This window comes from Bos taurus, chromosome 4, assembly GCF_002263795.3.
Source record: "Bos taurus isolate L1 Dominette 01449 registration number 42190680 breed Hereford chromosome 4, ARS-UCD2.0, whole genome shotgun sequence".
NCBI classification, from domain to species: Eukaryota; Metazoa; Chordata; class Mammalia; order Artiodactyla; family Bovidae; genus Bos; species Bos taurus.
Window position 1 is genome coordinate 65,873,654 of NC_037331.1, and position 15,312 is coordinate 65,888,965.

The 15,312-nt window shown below is 47.6% G+C and overlaps 1 protein-coding gene across 4 annotated transcripts in view; it reads left to right on the forward strand.

Annotated features, from left to right (window-relative positions):
* The window catches only part of NOD1 (nucleotide binding oligomerization domain containing 1), an 89,416-nt gene that overhangs the window by 51,221 nt on the left and 22,883 nt on the right, over positions 1-15,312 (forward strand). For 3 of the 4 annotated variants that reach the window (XM_005205508.5, XM_010804308.4, XM_005205509.5), the window contains 6 exons: positions 1,580-1,885; positions 3,152-3,326; positions 6,104-7,931; positions 10,899-10,982; positions 12,220-12,303; positions 13,724-13,807. In XM_005205508.5, coding sequence (XP_005205565.2) covers positions 1,685-1,885; positions 3,152-3,326; positions 6,104-7,931; positions 10,899-10,982; positions 12,220-12,303; positions 13,724-13,807 — 2,456 coding nt within the window. In that variant the 5' untranslated portion in view covers positions 1,580-1,684. 4 annotated transcript variants of the gene reach the window in all.

Below are 15,312 nucleotides of genomic sequence, written 5' to 3' on the forward strand. Positions count from 1 at the left end.
GGAAAATTAAGTGGCTGAGAGATCTTATTCTGGAGGGGGAAAAAAAAAGCAATCAGTACAATTCTGGGGTTGCACAGATAAACCCAAAGTATTTTCTTAATACCCAAAGAAAAGAGCTTGGGCCCTACCAAGACAGGAAGTTCAGCACCTATATGAGGTTTTTGAGGATTTCCAGGGAGATGGTGTCTCCTGGTCATCCACTGCTTGGAATTCCACATTACCTCTCTTTGTCGCCCTCATTCTGTCCCACTTCACTCCAGCATGGCCATTGCCACTCCTTCATTCCCTCAGGTGCTTATATGTAACCGGTTTGGCTGGAGATATAAGGAGAGCTGGGGCAGGGCTGTGGAGAGGACTACACACAACCCAGATCAGGCAGTGATGATGGACATGCTGCTGTTGCCAGGTTCCTGGGCTCTGACTACCGCAGGAGAGCCATGACTACCGTGAATGCCTCATCCCAGATCGCTCTCTCCTCAGGGCATTTTGCTCTCTCCCACAACTCCTCGGCTCCAAATTCTGGGCCCTGTCCCCTCACAGAGCGTGTAGAAACTTATCCCTGTTAGCTAATTTGGAAAACATACATTTGCATCCTTATTCCAGTCTAGGATTGAGACATACATTTTTTCCTCCCAAACTTTAAACTTTTTATTTTGTATTGGGGTATAGCTGATTAACAATGTTGTGGTAGTTTCGGGTGAACAGTGAAGGGATTCAGCCATGCATGTATATATGCACCCGTTCTCCCCCAAACCCCTCTCCCATCCAGGTTGGCACATAACATTGAATAGAGTTCCATGGAGGCACACTTTTTAAAAAGCAGTAATAATTAAGAAGTTTTGCTAAACAAAAGCATTGTCTACCTCTGGTCATCTACCCCACTGATGTAACCCACAAGCAGACACAACTAAATTATGATTTTTTTACTGTAATACATCTCAGATCAATATCTTAAGCATGACTCCTTCCTGCTTTTGTTCAGTTGCTCAGTCATGTCCATCTCTTTGTGACACCATGGCCTACAGCACACTAGGCTTCCCTGTCTTTCACTATCTCCCAGAGTTTGCTCAAACTCATATCCATTGAGTCAATGATACCATCCAACCATCTCATCCTCTGTCATCCCCTTGTCCTCCTGCCCTCAATAATTCCCAGCGTCAGGGTCTTTCCCAGTGAATTGGCTCTTTGCATCAGGTGGCCAAAGTATTGAAGCTTCAACTTCAGCATCAGTCTTTCCAGTGAATATTCAGGATTGATTTCCTTTAGAATTGACTGCTTTGATCTCCTTGTAGTCCAAGGGACTCTCAAGAGTCTTCTCCAATACCACAGTTCAAAAGCATCAATTCTTTGGTACTCAGCCTTCTTTATGGTCCAATTCTCACATCCGTACATGACTACTGGAAAAACCATAGCTTTGACCAGATGGACCTTTGTTGGCAAAGTAATGTCTCTGTTTTTTAATATGCTGTTCCTGCTCTAAGTAGAGAAATTCCAGGACCAAAGAAAGGTGGGGGATTGTGGGGTGGGGAAATCTTTCCCATGGCTTTGGCTTTGTTGGTGATTTCATTTGTTTCTTCAGGCGCTGCACTGAGAGGCTGGCCCTGGATCCTGATTGCCCTTCTGCCAGAAAGACACATGCAGCCAAAGATGAATTTGGGGAAAGCAGCCACTTGCTTCTTTAACCATGGAAAAGCACGGCCGCAGTAAGATGGAAATAGTCCCATCAGAGTCTCACTCCTTCATCAAGTTGTTGAAAGTCAACCGGGAGCATCTGGTCACTCACATCCGAAACACTCAGTGTCTGCTGGACAACTTGTTGCAGAATGACTACTTCTCCAATGAAGATGCAGAGATCGTGTGTGCCTGCCCCACGCAGCCCGACAAGGTGCTAGTGACAGGGAGGCCAGCTGTGGTGGCCAGACGGGGTGAAGAGCTTTGAGAGTTCAGTACATTGGGTGATTATTTACAGGACAGAAATTACATATTTCATTTCTGTGATCATGACACAGCAAACTCCTCTGATCCCCTCCATTCTCCTTGCTGTGTGTACTGGTTCTCAAACAACTCATTTTCCAATTCACTTTAAATTAGTGAATTCTTTAGAAAGAAAGTGAGTATGAAATGCTAGCTATGCTACCCTCTTCTGTGCCTTTTAAACCCTGGAGAGCTGCTCACTGCTGGGTACTGCTCTGAGAATGGCCCTCACTTCTGATTGAGGAATGGCTGCATTGTAGCCCAGGTCCACAGTAAAGACTGTCTTACACTTCACTGTGGGAAGTCTTCACAGCCCTTGGTTTCACTTTAACTTTGCATCATGTTCAGAAAAATAGAATGGAGGGGCCAAATCCTCCTTCTTGGGGACAGGAGTGACAGAATTCATTTGTAACATGATCTGCTGGGGCTTCCCTGGTGGCTCAGTTGGTAAAGAATCTTCCTGCAATGCAAGAGATCCCAGTTCCATCTCTGGATCAAGAAGATCCCCTGGAGAAGGAAATGGCAACCCACTCCAGTGTTCTTCCTGGGAAATCCCATGGACAGAGGACAGAGGAGCCTGGTGGGCTGTAGTCCATGGGGCCGCAAGAGTCGGACATGACTTAGTGACTAAACCACCGGCAGCACTTTTCTGACCTGTTGGGCTCAGAAAAGACCAGGAAGGTTTCTGAGAAAAGCACAAAGAACACTGTGGTGATTTTCTCCCTTGAATTTTTAATACGACAGAAAGCTTCCTTAAGGTACACCTTACACAGGGGTCTGCTGTCTGTTTGCTCTGCGGCCCAGCACCCACCTCATTATGCCTAATGGCTGATTTTCTGCCCTCAGCTCTCATTCCCAGAGAGCAGTAGTGTTAGGTTAAGAGGGAAAAGAAGAGGTGGGAAAAGGAAATTCCGGGGGTGGGCCTGACCCCAGTTGTGAGTCTGACCTTTTTATTTTTAGGTTCGTGGAAGCCTCTGTTTTCCTAGAGCCATGCAGTTTGTTTCTTGCTCAGGAGGTCCATTTCACAAATCCTGGGCCTTCAGGCTGTAGCATCTCACACTGGCTGGGTGGACAGTCAAGCTCGAGGCTATAAGAGCTCAGAGGCCTGCATGTGGGCCCCTCTGCGGGGTGGACAACCCTAGCACTGGCCCTTACCCTCCTGCTTGCGCCCCGCTAGGTCCGCAGAATTCTGGACCTGGTACAGAGCAAGGGCGAGGAGGTGTCCGAGTTCTTCCTCCACGTGATCCAGCAACTCGCAGACGCTTATGTGGATCTCAGGCCTTGGCTGTCGGAGATTGGCTTCTCCCCTTCTCCGCTCATTCAGAGCAAAGCTGTTGTCAACACTGACCCAGGTATGAGGTAGCCGCCCGGAGGCAAGGCCCCCGGGGCTTTGAAATGTTCTCTGTGCAGGCCCAGCAGGGGATAAAGGTGGGGTCTGCCTCGGCCAGCTCTGCCCTCCACCCCAGGCAGCAGGCTCTGCTGCTGTGTTCCTTTTAGAAAAAGAGAGCCGGGTCCCTGTCACCCTTGTGCAGCCCTGGGGACTGTGATTGAACTGCCTACGTGTAGCTGGTCTGGTTTATGTAAGGGTCTATAGAGGTATCGGGATGACTTGTGTTTGAACCCCTTGCTGGCTTCCTATTCTGACATATCTAGACATTTTAGCCGTTGTACAAATTCAAGGTTGTATTTTTTTCCTTCTTAAAAAATCTTTCCAAATTTAATTCTAGGCGAAGAATTCATCTATCACTCCTGACTGCCAGTCCTTATTTCCAAAACATCATGCCCAACCCGACCTTGCCCTTTAGTTAAATGATTAGTTCAGTATAGGTATTTATGATGTGCTCACCATGTGCTAAGTCTGGGGGTGCTCGATGCCAGGGGTACAGTGGGGAGCAGATCCAGATATGGTTCATGTCTTCAGGGAGCTCAGAGGTTAATGCAGGAAACTGGTAGTAACACAAATGTGTATTTGCAAATAGTGATAAGGAGCACAGCAGTCCAAGGTGCTGAGAGAGTACATAATTGGAGCCACAGTCTGGTCTGAGGACCAGGGAATCTTCTTTCCACGCCTGTGGTCGCTCCACTTTAAGACAGCTGTTGGCAACATACCAGCACCGAGCTTCCAAACTCTTGAGTTTCAAAGAATCCAGTTTGACCTTGAAAACAGAAGCATAGGATCATGTTCCAGGTGTGTATTTGGGAGAAACTAGACCCAGGGACAGAGTGTCAGGGCCGAGCTTTTGCTTCTGAGGTTCCAACACTTCAGCACCAGCCATTGCTAGCTTCTCACTCTCACTGCTCCTGCTCACCTCACTTTTGTTGTTTTTGTTGTTGCTAAGTCCTGTCAAGCTCTCTGACCCCATGGACTGCAGCACACCAGGTTCCTCTGTCCTCCATTCTCTCCCATAGTTTGCTCAAATTCATGTGCATTGTGTCAGTGATGGCATCCAATCATCTCGTCCTCTGTGGCCGCCTTCTCCTCCTGCTTTCAATCTTCCCCAGCATCAGGATCTTTTCCAGTGAGTCAGATCTTCACATCAGGTGGCCAAAATATTGGAGCTTTAGCATCAGTCCTTTCAATGAATATTCAGGGTTGATTTCCTTTAGATTTACTGGTTTGATTTCCTTGCTCTCCAAGGGACTCTCAAGAGTCTTCTCCAATACCACAGTTCAAAAGCATTAATTCTTTGGCACACAGCCTTCTGTATGGTCCAGCTCTCACATCCAGTTGAATCTGTACATGACTACTGGAAAAAAACATAGCTTTGACTATACAGACCTTTGTCAGCAAAGTGATGTCTCTGCTTTTTCATATGCTGTCTAGGTTTGTTATCTTCCCCTATGAAAAAATGAAAATATTCCTTTGATGAAGAGTTTTCTAAAAGGACTTTTCTCCATTGGGCCCTTTACCTAGCTACTGTGACATATTTTCAAGTATAATTCACTCTATAATAAGCCAGATGCAAAAGGCTGCATATTGTATGAATCCATTTATAGGAAATGTCCAGAAAAGGCAAATTTATGGAGACAGAAAGCAGACCAACAGTTTCCCAGAGCCAAGGTGAGACAGAGATAGTCAGCAGATGCACTTATGATGGATATTGTACCCCTGGATTATAGCAATGTTTGCGTAAATCTGAAAATTTACTAAAAATAATTGTAAACCTGTTGTAAAAGAGGTGAATTTATAGTCTGTGCATTTTCCCTTACTAAAACTTGGAAAAATAGAATTTACTTCACAAATGTTAAGCAGAGAACCAAGTTGATAGGAGAGGGTTGTAAATGAATCTGGAAATATGCACGTGGCCAATTTTTATTGTTATCATTAAAACCCCAGAAGTATTTTAAGGGAATTTATGGAATACCCTTTTTTTGCCTGGAGTAAGGCCATTTTGTAGCTTGGTTCTGCAGAGTGGCACCCACGTCCTCATGTTAAACCATGTACCCGCGTATGGGCAATCCCAGGGCTCCCCCTAGAGCATGTGCTAAGCATCAGTGATGCCCCAGGCCTCAGCTTTGGAACCAGGACTGCTGTGCTCTGTGGAGTCCTTTATTTACTCAGTTATAGTGAGGCACAGCCCCTTTGTAGTCCATATTAATATCAAACGTATCATCACAAAAAGTTTGGCATTGGGTTTTATGAGACTATTTAAGAGCAGTGTAATAAGCACACGAAGTTTTGGGACAGTTTCTTCCTCATAGTACAAGTTTCGGTGTAGACTGGCCTGAGCTGTTTGAGTGGAACACTTGGGGTGGGCTGGAGCAGCAGAGCCACGTAGCCTAGCCCTCTATTTTGAAGGGGCTTCAGCTTTTAGCTGGTGTTCAATGACGACTTGTGCAGAGGAGTAGGGAGCCTGATTCAGACACTGATCCCAGTTGGATTCTGTCCCTGCTGGCTGGCTAAATTTGAGGTCCGGCAGAGAGGGGTGGAGGCCAGAGGACCAGGGGATTCTGGAATGCTAGCTTTTTGTATTTGAGGAGTCCTTGCACCTGGACTCAGTGTCCAGGCTGTGGGTTTGTCTGTCTGTGTACTTGTTTCTCCACCTGAGACCTCCCTATTGGATACCCTTTCCACCTGTGTCTCTTTCTCATCCTTCTCCCACCTCTCACCCACCGGCTCTCCCTGCAGTGAGCGGATACAGCCAAAAGCTGCAACAGCAACTGGGCCGGGACTCCAAGTTCATTCTGTGTTATGCCCAGAAGGAGGAGCTGCTGTTGGAGCAGATGTACACGGACACGGTGGTGGAGCTGGTCAACTTCAGCAACGAGAGCCTGGGCAGCCTGGACAGCCTGGCCTGCCTCCTGGACGCATCTACGGGCGTCCTCAATGAGCAGGGTGAGATCATCTTCGTGTTTGGCGATGCAGGCATGGGCAAGTCCATGCTGCTGCAGCGGCTGCAGAGCCTCTGGGCAGCAGGCCAGCTGGACCCAGGAATCAAGTTCTTCTTCCACTTCCGCTGCCGCACCCTCAGCTGCTTCAAGAAGAGCGCGGCACTGTGTCTGCAGGACCTGCTCTTCAAGCATTACTGCTACCCAGAGCAGGACCCCGGGGAGGTTTTCGCCTTCCTGCTGCGCTTTCCCCACACGGCCCTCTTCACCTTTGACGGCCTAGACGAGCTGCACTCAGACTTCGACCTGAGCAGTGAGCCCGATACCTCCTCCCCTTGGGAGCCCGCCCACCCGCTGGCCCTGCTGGCCAGTCTGCTCAGTGGGAAGCTGCTCAAAGGGGCGCGCAAGCTGCTCACGGCCCGCACGGGCGTCGAGGTCCCGCGACATCTCCTCTGGAAGAAGGTGCTCCTGCGCGGCTTCTCCCCTAGCCACCTGCGCGCCTACACCGGCAGGATGTTCCCCGAGCACGCCGTGCGCCAGCGCCTGCTGGATCAACTGGAGGCCAACCCCAACCTCTGCAGCCTGTGCGCGGTGCCCCTCTTCTGCTGGATCATCTTCCGGTGCTTCCAGCACTTCCACGACGCCTTTGAGAGCTCCCCACAGCTGCCTGATCTCACGGTGACGCTGACTGACATCTTCCTCTTGGTCACCGAGGTCCACCTGAACAGGACGCAACCCACCAGCCTGGTGCAGCAGAACACGCGGAGCCAGACGGAGACCCTCCGCGCCGGCCGGGACACCCTGTGCTCGCTGGGCCGGGTGGCTCACAGGGGCATGGAGAAGAGCCTCTTCGTCTTCAACCAGGACGAGGTGCAGGCGTCCGAGGTGCGGGAGGGGGACCTGCAGCTGGGCTTCCTTCGGACCATGCCGGAGCTGGGCCTCGGAGGGGAACAGCAGTCCTATGAGTTCTTCCACCTAACCCTCCAGGCCTTCTTTGCTGCCCTTTTTCTAGTGGTGGACGACAAGGTGGGCACTAGGGAGCTGCTCAGATTCTTCCAGGAGTGGACTCCTCCCGAGGAGGCTGTGGCCACATCCACCTGCTATCCTCCTTTTCTCCCCGTCCATTGCCTGGGGGGCCACGACCTGCATGGGGAAGACCCCTTCAAGAACAAGGATCACTTTCATTTCACCAACCTCTTCCTGTGCGGGCTGTTGTCCAAAGGCAAACAGAAACTTCTGCAGCACCTGGTGCCCACCGCTGCCCTGCGGCGAAAACGCAAGGCCCTGTGGACTCATCTGTTCGCCAGCCTGCGCTCCCACCTGAAGAGCCTGCCCCGGGTTCAGTCTGGGGGCTTCAACCAGGTGCAGGCCCTGCCCACCTTCATCTGGATGTTGCGCTGCATCTACGAGACACAGAGTGAAAAGGTGGGGCAGCTGGCGGCCAGGGGCATCTGCGCCAACTACCTCAAACTGACCTTCTGCAATGCCTGCTCGGCTGACTGCAGTGCCCTCTCCTTCGTCCTGCATCACTTGCGCAAGCGGCTGGCACTCGACCTGGACAACAACAACCTCAACGACTTCGGCGTGCGTGAACTGCAGCCATGCTTCAGCCGCCTCACTGTCATCAGGTGAAGCCACCAGGTTCAGGGAGCGGTTGGCAGGGCTGGGGCTCAGGTGACAGACCCAAGGATTAGGATCCTGGAGCTGGATTTCCTGGGTTATCCTGGGACTCATGACCACAGATCTGGAAGCATCCGGACCTTCTCTGTCTCAGGGTGAAAGTGAAAGTCGTTCAGTCCTGTCCAACTCTTTGGGACGCCATGGACTATATAGTCCATGGTATTCTCCAGGCCTTTCCCTGGAGAGTGGGTAGCCTTTCTCTTCTCCAGGGGATCTTTTCAACCCAGGGATTGAACCCAAGTCTCCCCCATTGCAGGCAGGACTGCAGCATACCAGATCTCTATTTTGGCAAATGAGGAGGCAGAGGCACGGAGAAGTTGCTCAAGGTCACGTATGGGGGCCGTGGTGGAGCCAGAATCATAAAGAACCTACCTTTTGAGATTTATGTGAGGCTCAGAGATAACCCGTGAGAAGTTCCTGACACGAAAAATCTTATAAAAGCAAAAAAATAAGATTTTGTGCTTATTAGCATTAATTTCTACCAAAAAAGCTGGCAGCCCTGAGCAGCAAAGGATCTCAGTAAAGAATGCTGACTCTTAGTTTCCTGTTTGATGGTTTAGAGGAAAGAAAAGCCAGTCAGTCTTCTTTCTTCTATTAGCATCTTGTGTTAAATATGCCTTGTAAATCTCTACGGGGGGTTTCAGTTCTCTGCTACTTGGCTCATGCATTCCTGAAGAGCAGAAGGGATTTGGAACTGATTCCAGGTACCAGTTACACCAGCACCAGAGTGTACATTGTGCAGGGATGGGTGGATGTAGGGAGCCCAAGCCTGTGCTGGCCTGGGAGTTGGGACGTCTGGAATCTGTTCTCTTCGCTCTCAGCCAGCAACTCTCTGTATGTAGCCTCAGCCAATGCCACACTCTGCCTCCCCGTGCCCCTTTCATAAGGTGGAAATGCTAGACCAGTATGATGGTCCCGTAGTTTGCCTGCAAACAGCAAAAGACAAAACAGGAAGAAATGGACCACCCTAAGGAAGCATTCTGAGCTCCCTAAGGGCATCAGTGAGGATTAGTTGTGGCTGAGAGTTAGAGAAAACTCACAATACTGGTGGACTTTCCAGGTGGTGCTAGTGGTGAAGAATGCTCCTGTCGATGCAGGAGACACAAGAGACACAGTTTCCATCCCTGGGTTGGGAAGATCCCTTGGAGTAGGAAATGGCAACCCACTCCAGTATTCATGCCTGGAAAATCCCATGGACAGAAGAGTCTGGTGGACTATAGTCCTTGGGCCTGCAGAGAGTGGAGCATGACTGAGCACCAAGCACCACCAAAATACTGGTGGCTTAGATAAGTTATAAGCTTATTTGTTTCTCATGAAAAAGTTTAAAGGAGGGCAGTTTAGGGCTGCTATGATGTCTCCATGACCACCAGCCTTGGCTGTCTTTTGCCTTACTGCTCTGTTGTCCTCCCTATCTGACTGCCAACTCTTGGCCCAAAATGGCTGCTTCAGCTCCAGCCATTCAGTTGACGTTCTAGTCACCAAGAGGAACAAAAGGCAAAGGACAAACCCCATTCTTATTTTGGTAAATTTATTTTATTGAATTGTATTTGATTTACAATGTTGTATTCATTTCTGCTGTATAGCAAAGTGATTCATTGATTCAAAGGGATTCAAAGTGATTCAGTTACATAATTTTTTCATGTTCTTTTTTCCATTATGGTTTATCACAGGATATGGAATATAGATCCCTGTGCTCTACAATAGAACCTTGTTTATCCATTATGTGTATTGATATAATACACATAATGTATTATATAATGTGTAATACAGATAATGTGTATCACAGATAATGTGATATCTGCTAATCCAAAATTCCCAATCCATCCCTACCCCATCCCACCCTTCCCCTTGGCAACCATAAATCTCTTCTCTATTTCTGTGAGTCTGTTTCACAGATAAGTTCATTTGTTTCATATTTTAGATCCCACACATAAGTGATATCATATGGTATTTGTCTCTTTCTGACATTTCATTTAGTGTGATACTCTCTAGTTGCATCATGTTGCTGCAAATGGCATTATTTCATTCTTTTTTATGGCTGAGTAGCATTACATTGTATATGTGTACCACATCTTCTTTATTCATTTATCTGTTGATGGACATTCAGGTTGTTTCCATGTCTTGACTATTGTGACTAGTGCTGCTCTGAACATAGTGGCATATTTTTAATTATAGTTTAGGACACATCCCATTCTTTTAAGAAAACTTATCAGCCACTGCTAATGAGAATTCTGCTTAGATTTCACTGGGCAGAAGTTAATCATGTGTGCCCAGCTAAAAAATGGGGGATTCTGTTTCTAAGGAAGCATGAATATTGGGAGTGACTAGTGGGCTCTGGGATAGTCCTGCAGTGCTTGTAAACACTGTGCCTCATCACCAAGACTAGTAACGTGAGTGGGAAGGATCCAGAGTGTCTGATATGATCATTCTGATTGGCCATGCTTCCAAATCCCATAGCCCCTTGTGAACAGTGACACAGATGCTATGCTATGCTAAGTCACTTCAGTCGTGTCCGACTCTGTGTGACCCCATAGACGGCAGCCACCAGGCTCCCCCGTCCCTGGGATTCTCCAGGCAAGAGCACTGGAGTGGGTCATTGACAGAGAGGCCCCTGGCAAATGCAGTATATCAGAGGGGGCTGGCCACATGTGTCCTTCAGGTGTCCCTCATAGCCATTGTGTTGAGTCATAGCTGTGCTGTAGCCTTGTCAATGGGCTGATTCTGGTGGGTTTCTTAGCCCCCATGAAGACCAGGTTCTATAGGAGCCATGTAACTGGCTACTATGGCCATTCTCTCTGGGGGCATTTATAGCTGGGAAAAGCTGGGACCTATAAGCTTCAGAACCTTGTGGAATTAATGTTCTTTCACAGTGAGAAGCTGCTCTGATTCTTAAATTTCTTTACTGTTTTTTTCAGACTCAGTGTGAACCAGATCACTGACAGTGGGGTGAAGGTGCTATATGAAGAGCTGACCAAATACAAAATTCTGACATTTTTAGGGTATGTATTTCTCAAGAACACTGGGACAGCTATGTAGTAAGAATAGAGAGTAGCAGGAAATTGCCCTTCCTATGGATCACTGGATGGTTGAGACTGATGGCCCTGGACACCAGGAAAAGCATTAGTCTGGGAGCCAGGAATCCTGAGTTCTGCTTTTGGCTCAGCCAGCAGCTCACTCTTTGAGAAAGTCAGGAAATCTCACTGAACCCAGCCCTCTCATCCCCCTTGTATAATTGGGATCCTAATATAGGCATATAGTTTTACAGGTGGTGATTGAGAGATATAATGGCTGCATACCTGGGGATATGTTTTATGAACGTGAGAATACTATTTATGTGGCAGATTTCACTACCTTGGGTCCATGATCTGTTGTCCAGAATCCTTGGAGCATGACACAAATCAGGAATCACTGTTCCTACTACCAGCAGTGGCATGACCCCATTTTCGACACTTGAATATTTCTGCAGCAAAATGTAGAAACAGTCAAACCAGTTGAGATAAAGATCATGAACAGCACCACATTGGTTGTCAAAATAGTTATGAGGAAGTTTGGGTTTGGGGAGCCTTTGGGATCTTGGAGTTTGAGATGAGGGGCTGTGGGCCAGCCTGGCCAGCCCCATGGCGGCTGTGGACTCTATGAGCTGGAGGCAGCCTGTCAGCTTCTTGGGGCCTTAGTTTTCTCAGCCATCACATGAGGACACTGAAGCACTCGATCCCAGGTTGCTTTTTGGCTCTGGAGTTCCGGTGACCATGGAACACTGGAAACCTGTCTGCTTACCACTTTCAACCTTATTGTTGCTTTGGTATCAAGTGGTAAACGGACTAAAAGGTAGGCACTCAGGTGGTTCTAATGGTCAGAAAATGTTACCCCTTGAGATTATCCCTCATCTCAAAGTGCCCCCCTGCCTACCATTTATTGAGCACTTACATGCAAGAGCTTGGAATGATCTCGTATGATCCTCATAACAATCCTGTGAGAAGCTGTAAATCTTACCCCTTGTTACAGATAGAGAAACCAAGGCACAGAGAGGCTGGGTGCATTGTCCCAGGTCATAAAGCTGGGGAAACTGGCAGTGTTGGCCTTGACCCCAGCCTGTGAGACCCCTGAGCCCCAAACTCTGGTCTCCACATGCCCTTCCTTTCTCCTTTTGACCCAGACTCTGGACATCAGCAGACAGCACTTACTTTAAAAAAATAATGGGGTCATAAATTCTCATGGCCGTGCTTTCTCTCAAAGCTTATACAACAACCAAATCACCGATGTCGGAGCCAGGTACATCGCCAGAATCCTGGATGAGTGCAAAGGCCTCACACACCTGAAGTAAGTGGGGTGGGTGCAACGGGGTCTTCAGCAGCTTCTCTCGGTCACCCGTTGTTGTTCAAGCAAAGAATAAACGTCACCCTGGAGCTGCCTTCTGCTTGCCCCAGGGCCTTATAGTTCAAATCAGGACATCTGTGTGGTGAACTGTGGGTGAGGCTTAGAGTTTGGAAGGGTATGCAGGAGGTCCTGAGGGGAAAGCCCTACCATGTTGGGAGCGAGAGCCTGGCATTTTGATTTCATTAACTCCTGACAGGAGAAAGGCCACAAGTGTCACCCTTTCTGGAGGTCTTTTTCCCCTGAGGAAGTTCCTCATTATCTTAGTCCATCTTGCTTTTGTAACAAAATAACATTCCCAGGTGGCACTGTAAAGAACCCGCCTGCCAATGCAGGAGACAAAAGAGACTCAGGTTTGATCCCTGGGTTGGAAAGATCCCTTGCAGGAGGGCATGGCAGCTCACTCCAGTATTCTTGCCTAGAGAATCTCATGGACAGGGGTGCCTGGTGGGCTACAGACCATAGGGTCTCAAAGAGTCAGACACAATTGAGGCAACTTAGCATGTGTGCATAAACCCTGGGGATTTCTTTCTCACGGTTTTGGGGACTGGAGAGTCTAAGGTTAATGTGCCAGAAGATTAGGTGCCTGATGAGGGCCCGATTCTTGGTTCTTCAGTTCAGTCGCTCAGTCATGTCCGACTCTTTGCGACCCCATGAATTGCAGCATGCCAGGCCTCCCTGTCCATCCCCAACTCCTGGAGTTCACTCAGACCCACGTGGTGCCTTCTTGCTGCGTCCTCACATGGTGGTGGAAAAGAGGGAGAGGGAGCATTCTTGGACTTCACTTATAAGTCACTAATCCCATTTGTGAGGGCTGTGATGCATAACCTTATCACTTCCCAAAGGCCCCATCCCCTAGTATCCTAATATCTAGGGGTTAGGATTTCAACATATAGATTCTGGTGGGGTGAGGGAGGCAAACATTCAGGCCACAGCCATCTAGTTGCAGGCAACAGTTTGAACCTTGGCTGTGTCATAGGAAATGTCCTGCTAAAGATGTCAGAGCACCGGGCTTGGAGGAGCCCCTGGTGCTGCTCTGGTGATGGGACCCTACCCCTTGACCGTTTGCAGTTGAAGTGGGAACCATCTGGTCTGCTGATGGAAAGGAGTGATGCTCGGAGGTCATTTAAAGAATCTGAGGGAGAACTCAGATCCCTTAGTTTCTGCAGAGCTTGTGTCCCCTGGAGAGGAGTGCTGACTTACTTTCCTCAGAGCTTCAGGCCCCTTCCTGAGGGGAAGCCCAGGGAAGGCTGCTGTGGGTCCCAGGAGAAAGAGGGCCCCAGGGGGCTCTGTGCCAAGGATGAGGGTGGCTGATGCTGGAGTTCCCTCACAGCTGGAGCTGATGTGTGCATGACTCTCTCTGCAGATTGGGAAAAAACAAAATAACAAGCGAAGGAGGAAAGAGTCTCGCTCTGGCTGTGAAGAACAGCAAATCCATCTTTGAAGTGGGGTGAGTAGAGGCGAATGCCCGTGGGTGTTTGTATACGACCTGCTCTGTGTACACTAGTGCTTGCTGGCCTGTAACTTTCCTTTTTTGCGATATTTTTGTCTGGTTTTGGTATCAAGGTGATGGTGGCTTCACAGAATGAGTTTGGGAGTTTTCCTTCCTCTACAATATTTTGGGACAGTTTCAGAAGGATAGGTGTTTACTATTCTCTAAATGTTTGGTATAATTTGCCTATGAAGCTATCAGGTCCTGGCCTTTTGTTTGCTGAGAGTTTTTTAGCACTTGCAATTGGTCTGTTCATACTTTCCATTTCTTCCTGGTTTAGTCTTGGGAGCTTATACCTTTCTAAGAATGTGTCCATTTCTTCTAGATTGTCCATTCTATTGGCATATAGTTGCTCATAGTAGTCTCTTATAATCCCTTGTATTTCTGTAGTGTTCTTATAACTTCTTTTTCATTTCTTATTTTATTGATGTCAGCCCTCTCCCTTTATTTCTTGACTCTGGCTAAAGGTTTATCAATTTTGTTTATCTTTTCAAAGAACTAGCTTTTAGTTTCATCGACCTTTGCTATTTTGTCTTTGTTTATTTCTGCTCTGATCTTTGTGATTTTTTCCTGCTACTAACTTTGGGCTCTGTTTGTTCTTTCTCTGATTGCTTTGGGTGTAAGTTTAGGTTGTTTGAGATTTTTCTAATTTCCTGAGGTAAGATTATATTGCTATAAACTTCCTTCTTAGAACGACTTTTGCTGCTTTCCATGGGTTTTCGATTGCTGTGCTTTTTGTCTTCATTTGTCTCTAGGTATTTTTTTAATTTCCTCTTTGATTTCTTCAGTGATCCATTGTTTTCTTAGTAGCATGTTGTTTGTTGTTGTTTAGTCTCTAAGTTGTGTCCTGCTCTTTTGCTTCCCTGTGGACTGTAGCCCACCAGGCTTCTCTGTCTATGGGATTTCACAGGCAAGAATACTGGAGTGGGTTGCCATTTACTTCTCCAGGAGATCTTCCCAACCCAGGGATCAAACCCATGTCTCTTGCATTGGCAGGCAGGTTCTTTATCACTGAGCCACCTGGAAAGCCCAGCATATTGTTTAGCCTCCACATTTTATGTTTTTTTTTTACAGTTATTTTCTTTAGGTGATTTCTAATCTCATAGCTTTGTGGTTGGAAAAGATGCTTGACAAGATTTCAGTTTTATTCAATTTACTGAGGCTTGCTTTATGGCCCAGCATGTGATCAATCCTGGAGAATGTTCCATGTGCACTTGAGAAGAATGTGTATCCTGCTGCTTTTGGATGGAATGCTCAATCTATGTTTCCTTATTTTCTTTCTGGATGATCTGTCCATTGATATAAGTGGGGTATTAAAGTCCCCTATCATTATTGTGGTACTGTTGATTTATCCTCTTCTGGCTGTTAGTATTTGCCTTATATATTGTGGTGCTCCTACATTTTATTTTGGGTACATATATATTTACAGTTGTTATATTTTCTTGAAGTGATCCCTCAATCGT